The sequence below is a fragment of the Epargyreus clarus genome, unplaced genomic scaffold (genome assembly GCF_041222505.1).
Source record: "Epargyreus clarus isolate Ecla_fem2 unplaced genomic scaffold, WU_Ecla_fem_2.2 ptg000002l, whole genome shotgun sequence".
In the NCBI taxonomy this organism is placed as follows: Eukaryota; Metazoa; Arthropoda; class Insecta; order Lepidoptera; family Hesperiidae; genus Epargyreus; species Epargyreus clarus.
This window is the reverse complement of record NW_027332210.1, coordinates 2089045-2097541: the sequence shown is the minus strand read 5'-3', so window position 1 is coordinate 2097541 and position 8497 is coordinate 2089045. Positions and strand designations below refer to the sequence as shown.

At 31.8% G+C, this 8497-nt stretch overlaps 1 protein-coding gene across 1 annotated transcript in view; it reads right to left on the bottom strand.

Moving 5' to 3' along the window:
• Positions 1-4908: 4908 nt before the first annotated feature.
• The window catches only part of LOC140745691 (Y+L amino acid transporter 2), a 52013-nt gene continuing 48424 nt past the window's right edge, over positions 4909-8497 (bottom strand). Inside the window, exons 10-13 of the mRNA XM_073077595.1 lie at positions 7666-7759; positions 6302-6460; positions 5439-5494; positions 4909-5221 (exon numbers count right to left, since the gene is read on the bottom strand). Coding sequence (XP_072933696.1) covers positions 5219-5221; positions 5439-5494; positions 6302-6460; positions 7666-7759 — 312 coding nt within the window. The 3' untranslated portion in view covers positions 4909-5218. The remainder of the gene's footprint in view (positions 5222-5438; positions 5495-6301; positions 6461-7665; positions 7760-8497) is intronic.

The window sequence follows — 8497 nt, the reverse complement described above, 5'->3', positions numbered from 1 at the left end:
TGAGACGTATATACTGGAATATGTTTTTGACTGGACGCGTAAAGACTTATTCCATGTTCACCGCGTAAACGCGTCTCGAGTATTTAGGCGTCTCGCTTAGTTGCGGATTTGTGACTCGCACACTCACAAGCTCGGTCGGTCGGTTTCAGTTACAGGTGAGACGTATATACTGGAATAGGTTTTTGACTGGACGCGTAAAGACTTATTCCGTGTACACCACGCAAACGCGTCCCAAGTATTTAGGCATCTCGTCTAGTTGCGGGTTTGTGACTCACACGCTCACAAGGTCAGTCGGTCGGTTCCAGAGACATTCGTCAGAACTCGGAGAAGTTCGGTTCGCGGTTTGTAAGTCGATGTATTTGTTATGCGTTTTCAAAACCTAATGCTGCTAGTTACGATACGACACAGGAATGGTGCTTATTATAGTACAGTTATAAGTTTTAAAGTGACTTTTAAAACAACTGACTTAATTTATTCGTGGACGGGTGTTTTGTGTTCAAGTAAATTGAAAATATTAAGTAACTTGTAAATAATTTGATATATAAAGAACAGCTTTTAATTGATTCAAATATTCAATACGATTTAATTTAAACTATTTTAAAACGAAAACGTTTATAAACTTAGTTTAATAGACGTTAATAATCCATAAATCGTAATAATACTCCATTACTAGATCTCGATGTTAAGAGTATAGCTATACGTTAGTTATAGAAACGTCATTAAACTAAAGCAGTAGAGACGCCTAAATACGTGGACCTAGTTTTTGGAATAAGTCTTTAGGCGGACGAGTATTCCTAAGACTCAGTACGCATTTTACCGAGTATATCTCACCTCTAGTTAAAACTTTACTTTTTGATAAATACAAAACACGAGGACGAAATCGAAAAGCAAAACTAATGCGGAATGGATCGTCGATTGACAGTGACACATGAAGTTACAACTGACACTGACAGAATAACTTTCATTAAAACAGAATAAATACATGGGTTTTCAGCCTTGTATTCTCTCATTTCGGCTTGACTTTATGCATACTATACTCTGACTTTATGTTTCATATAATCAGGAAAACATGAAATCTAGGATATTTCTAGCACTCAGATAATAGGGTATTTTTTGTGCAAGACAAAGAAAATAAATAAATAAATAAATAAATAATAATAAATAATAATAATAATAAATAATAAATAAATAATAATAATAATAATAAAATAAATAAATCTTTCTATAAACATCTTTCCAAGCGATTGATCGAGTGCACCAATGACCAAAGGGCTGGCGCTTACCTCGGACAGAGAATAAGCTTAGCTATTCAGCGGGGTAATGTCGCCAGTGTTTTGGGAACTCTTCCGAAGGACAACAATTTGGATAAAGCCTATTATATTTAATTATAGTTAGTATTTTTATAAAGTTTTTTATTTAGGTGTATAATATATATAGTTTAGTTTAGAATGTTGTTTATATACATATCTATAGTTTTCCTAATATATTACATTTTAGTCTAATAAAAATATGGGGTAAATATATATATGGTGATCATAGAATGCAAACACTATATGTTTCCTGTTTCCAAAATTAAAAAATAATAATAAAATATAGTATTCTATAGCGTTCACATGAACTCTGTATTTTGACCATACTGCGGATATATCAAATTTTTAACTTAATACAACGTGCAAAACAATGCAGACATTGAGACTCATCGGGTATTTTTTTAAGTACTGCGTAATGTACTTGTAGTGCTGTAGTACTAAACTCATGCAACATAATCAATTCAATCCTATATATGATTTTTCAGTCAGGAAACAAGTTGAGCAAAACAATCGGTATCTTTGAATAATTTATTATTGTCACATTGCGTCTGTGAGACGTCGCAGAGCGCGTAACAGAAACAACGACACAACATTATACACATATTTAAAAAGACATACCAATAAGAAATGAATATGCAAATTCTTCATGACAAGATACACTTGGAAATAGTGAGAAATTTTCCAATATTATGCAGATCCATACTAAAATGAGTGAAATTAACCGTTAAAAGAGACAGTATTACAGACATTGAAATATATATTAATAATTATATTTAATCTCTATACCAATGGTCAACGTGTATCAATAGTTATGTTATTAAAGTAACTAAATTTATTTCCGCGGGACTTTATTATGTTACATGTATTAAAAATCCATAGTTATTGTACGTTTTAAAATTGGCATCAGCCTAAAAACAAAATTAAGAACAGCATTGAATTAAATTACAAGAATGTACTAATTAATTGGAATGTAATTAATTTTTGAGCACATCTACATCATATATACCAATTTTACGATAAAATCGTTATATTATAATAAAATAGTTTAATTCGGTTTTCTACTATCATTCTGTATTTTCATATTTAGTTTCAATGTGTACAGAAGTAATCATAAAATCCGTATGTTACAAGTATTGGAATGTTTGAGTATTAAAACAAAACTTAGTATCGTAAATAATTGCTTACAACTAAAATTAAGATTCTTGAAGTCTATTACATTATTTTCAATAATTATTGATGTTAATTTAAATACCTTAATTATTATCAATTCGCTAATTTATTAGAGTACACATCAACTGTTTATTGTCCACGGCAGTAGCGGCACCTTTTATGGCAAAAATTGACAGGAACCTATCACACTATTTTTTGCAGTTTCGTAATTTTTTTATAGCATTAAATTAAGATTTTGTGTTTTGGGGGCTTTTAAAACTAAAACAACAAAACGAAATAACTTTCATAGTTTCTTTGGAATAATATAACATAATGTACAAACACAGCCACAACACAAAACTACATTCAATTTCGAGAATTAATATTTTAAGGAATGTATATTTTATGAAATTTCTAAAATATATTTTTAATAAAAGATACAATGAATAAAATCGTAAAAAACGTAAAATTACACAAAAAAAGATTTAAAAACAATAAAATTATTAGTATAAAAATAAAAACATGAACTAACTTATATTAAAATATCTCAACTAAGACTAATTTATAAGCTGCCAAAAATAATCATTATTCATAGCTATATTATTGAGTAGAAGATAGATCAAAAAGATAGACTTATGAAAATATGAAGCATAGGTACTGTACGATCGAACAGGTTTTAAAATTCCTGCGACTTGCGTAGTCCGATATTGCTACAAAAATCCAGTGTTTAAATGGACAAAAGACATACGCTGGGATACAATACAATATTATGTAAAACATCCATCTTTTGGCTTCGAAACACTTCGGATTAATATACAATAAATAAGAATTACAAAATAATAAAATAAATTGAACTATTATGACAGCGAATCCGATTCAATTAATTAAATTCATTCAATTCCTATTTTCAATGCATACTTTTACTTTCTAAACACCGCAACACTAATGAACAACTTTACATATTTATCTATATATAAAAGAGTACAAATCTCAATGCGTCCTACGTCCATACAAAAGCTACATAATGTGATGCGTGTATTGTCATTCCATAGGCTTAAACATACTAAATTAAATCTAAAACTTAAATAATTCTAACATAAATTAATAACGGATACGTTGAAAATATATTATAAATAACGAAACGTTACGTTAAACGTTGTTGTTATATTACGTTATAATGCAAGTATACATATTATGACGTTATTTTTGTATATGTTTACAATATATTAGTTGTACTTAATGTTTTGTTACATTTAAAATTGATTAACTGTTTTTACAAATTTTATTTTAACTTAAAACTCTAAAGAAGTATCTAAGGAGTTGAATTGGAAAATAATTCCCTTTCTATTAGGTAGTATTAATATTTTTGGCAACTACAAACATTCTACTTTGAAAGCTTCATACATTAGTAAAGATACTTCGCCGCCTTAAAATTGAATGAAGCCACAAACGGCTTATTAGTAAGTTCTTTTTTTGAATTCTTGACGAATAAAAACATTCGTGGAGAAAATTTACGAATAAATAACTAATAGTGCGTAATAAAATAAATAATTATTTCAAGTATTTTAGGGACATTTTAGCACGGAGACGTGGCAAAACTTTTTTACGCAACGATTTCAATTCTCAAAACTGGGTACATTTTCTTGTTAGGAGTGAGTAATCTTTACTAATCTGTGGAAAGCATAGATACATGACCATATTATATATTAGACATTCGACTATTTTTATAATTATAAAGAACTAGTCAAAAGGGCAGTTTAATTGCTTTGAGCAAAAATTTTGCTTTTAAATGTATTTATATAAAAATACCACCCTTTCTTTTTTACTTGGATTCTTTTTCTATATGTCTTAAATATGTAACCGTACATTAATGCATTTTTTTATATTGCCTTACTTAATTGAACAAAGTAAATTACTAAAAAAAATACAAAATAATTACAAATAGAAAGTAAAAAATATATAATGAAAGCAAGATTTTATTTAAAAATATAACTGCCGTGTTTAAATTTACTTTCATGGCTTATTTTACGATTTGGTAACACTTTGCAATTCGCAACAAAATTTGCAGACGAAAAAGCATCCAAAATTCTCAGTCAGCACTAGTAAAGATTGAACATCTATCCAACATTAAACGTTCATAAACACACGTTGTAACATTTCCTACTTTCGGATACTTGTCAGTTGATATTTATTAATATTCTATTCAACATTCAATATAATAGAGTTCTGCAGTAATGTTAATTACTACATCGCTTATATGTCCCTTAAGTTGATGGGAATGGATTAGTAAACTTAATCGAAGAAGTAATAAACCTAATGAAGAAATGTTATCGAGTTAGTTGAAGGAATAAAGAGTTAATAATGTCTTTTCTATTTCAGTTTATAATAACATAATCACTTCGAGAGGACACCCTTTGAAAGGGGAGAAATGCTTAGTTGGACATAATGGGTCGACGATGATATCAGAAAGTGTATATTTTGCACTGGGAGTCAATTAAATCAGTTTACTTCATCTTTAGATACTTTTTGTACTATAAACTTACTTTTTTCGCAAATATTTTAACTCTAGAGAATTTGTGAATTGAATGATCCGAAAGTAAGATCTTTACAACAGATTTAACATACATATTATGTGCTATACATTATAATGTACATATATTTGTCCATAAATGCAACGATACAGGTCCTCTATTACCTAAATACTGCTCAAAACTTCCGAGTGGCCAGATATGTCGGCGGGATCCGTTTGGTAAGGGCGTTCACTGTAAGATAAAATATATAATACATAATTTATATTAATAATAAATGGCCAATAAATTTCATCACTTTCGAAAGAAACATTCAAAAGATACATTTAAGAAAGCAATTTAACTTTCTTTAAACAATCTCGAAGGAAAACATAGTATAGCAATCAATTAGTGTATGATTTCATTTATTTTTATAAATTAATATTGTTATATTATTAAATTAATTAATTACCTTCATTTTTGGTCGAACCGACAGGGTCAATTTTTGTACCAAACGAGTGGCAGCATCTGTAAATAAACAATATTAATTGTTTATTAGTATTATTAAAAGGAGAAAAAGTGTACAGGGTGAAACATGATAACAGATCTGTTGCCCAGGCCTGCATAGGTAATGAGCTCGTAGGCGATGTATCTAAATAGTGGCGCGTATTTTATCTATATTTAGAAAAAAATCTTAAACCTTGGCATACTCAGCATTTCCATTTTTACTGAATATTCGATGCTCAATATGTTGGATTAAATATCTTATCAACCCGCACCTCCGGTATGATAAACTACAACCTAAGTAACTTCAACCATTCATAAATTTTTATAATATAGAAGTAACAACCGAGTATTTAGATCAGATGACCGCGCCCATGGGCATTTTTTTTTATAATATAGGAGTAGCAGAGAAGCATGCAGTCCACCTGATGGTAAGTGGCTACTGCCGCTCATGGACAATGGACATGTGTAATCAACCCCAGATATGATTAGATATTCCTACCTGAGATTGGCCACAGATGCGCCGCTACCCCTGAGGACTAAGCTGGAACGTCTCGGAAAAGTCTGTATCGCTTACCACACCCTTCAAAACAGAACACAGCAGCGCCTATCACTGCTGTTATTAGGTAGAAATAGATGTGGCGGTGGTGCCGCCGGAGTCGAACCACAAAGGGTTCTACCACCTTCAAATATAATCAAATCCATGTTTGCTCAGGATGTGAGCCCCTGAGGACTTGCCTCCATCTTGCGAGATGGTTCATAAATGAGGCAATTTTAAAACGCAATTTCGGAGACCATAATTCCAAGAGAAAAGAAGACGTGATATCTGACCAGTGAGCGAGCTGAGGCCGCGGATCCTGGTGCGCGGCTCCAGCAGCAGCAGGTAGACGGGCACGGCGGTGAGGATCATGAGGCAGCCCACGCCCGTCTCGGCGGGCGACGCCAGCGCCGGCACCGCCACCACCAGGATCGTGCAGATTATGTATATAACTGGAATTGTCAGAGCAACACATTAAAGACATGTTTAGAAAATTTAATTAATAATAAGTAATTAGTATGTCTACGTCTAGTGTGTCTAGTAAGTAATCTGATGTAAAATGATTACAGCCGGTCATATCTTTAATTAAATCCTAACAAAAAGAAATAGATAAACATTGTAAATGAGATTTTTTTTAAAGCTTTATAATGATTTTTTTAATTAAAGCCAGTTAATTTGTCTATTATTAATACATGTTAATATAAGTACAGTACATATAAAATGCATATGTTACAAGATGCTGAAGATGCTATACATCGTAAAAATTGTTTTCGATGAATATCTAAAATTTCACATCCTTCTTTTATAATTCTTTAGAACAAAACAGTTCAGCATAAAAATAATTTAAAATATATATCAATTATTCAAAGTAGCAGTTCGCAGCAACGTTAAAAATAACGTTATTTTGTGTTGGTTACAATTTTGAGACCTTGAGTTTCTATGAGTCACAATTCAAAACTAGCCGAATTTCAACACACCCTTTCGCTTAGGAAGTATAAAAATGTAGACATATTAATTTTAATTTGGCCTATTGTAGATAAAACATTTTAATTGCAGCATTGTTGTGACCTCGGAAGAGAGCTATTAGCATTATTTCGGTCTAGGAGGCAATGAGAACGACTCACAAGGTGAACTACATTGATAATTTAAAAAATGATTGTAATATTTCGCGGAATCGATTTTAATTTTAATAATTAGGTTTTGCTATAAAATCGTAAGACTAAGTAGATCAATGGTATCATAAATTATGTAACTGGAATGTAATTAAAACACATGGAATATTTACTTATGACTTCATTTTTTTTCTATAATGCATGATGTATAATTATACTCAATGTCTATATTATTATAATTCGTATTTGAATTGTAAATTTAAGTACCTACGTACTGTGATAAGATTTTAATTTTTGTTAATTTCAAACATCTTGCTCTGTTTGTTTTGTTTGTTAAGATCATTTATCTATCCTTCAGTAAAAGTACCATTGTAATCGTATCAGTAATTTCAAACACGAATAAATAATGTTCAAAAACATCTTATATGATATGGTAAATTATTAGCAATCACTTTAAAATTAGTTCTTACTCTTGACATAGAATTTTATTATGAACTGCATAGATAGTAACTTATTTAGATAATTAAATTAAAAAGTTTACTTACTAGGGAAGAATAAGTTGACCTTGATCGGTCTCTCGAGGTTAGGCTGAGTGTACCGGAGAACTGGGAGGCACACCACCGCAGCGCCAATACTCAGCTGAAATTACAAAAGATTAAATTTACGATACGAAATTTATTATCACTTGCTTCAACAGTAAGAGAAAACGTTGTGAGCTAATAATACTTTAAAAAAGTTTTCGAAGATGTTTGAAGTCTAACAATAAGCACTTGGTCATAGTGGTGGACTGTGACCAAAACCGTTTATCTTTGAGAGATACTTTCGTTCATTGGTACGTGTGTCGATACCATGGTCAGAAATTTCTGTATCTGGCCTTGTATCAGCAAGGCTCAACCTGGTGTTGTTGTACAAGGTGTGGAGACTTCCCACAACTCGTTAAGAGATTGCGTTGCATGTTTTGAATCACCCTATCGAAAATCTTGTACGTATGCAAACTTTGAAATGGGACTGTCGGAGCACAGCTGCTCCGCGGGCACGATCAGCCCGGCGAAAGATCTCCGTTTGCCAAAAAGGTATATTGACCCAGGTCACGAAGCCAACCTAGTTGATCGACGTGTAGATGTGGGTGAAGTAGAGCAGTGTAATGGTAGCACGCCCAGCATCCAGACCAGTAGCAGCTTAGATCGACCTGATTATATTGATATGGTAGTGTGATAGTAGCAAGCCCAGCATTTAAACCAGTAGCAGCGTAGATCGAATAAGTGGTGGTATAAGGTATACTCACCCAGGTAGCAAAGCAGCGCGATGGCAAGCATGCCTGGCATGTAGATGTAGCGTAGATCGACCTAGTGGTAGTAGACTAAACCTTTTTTTTTT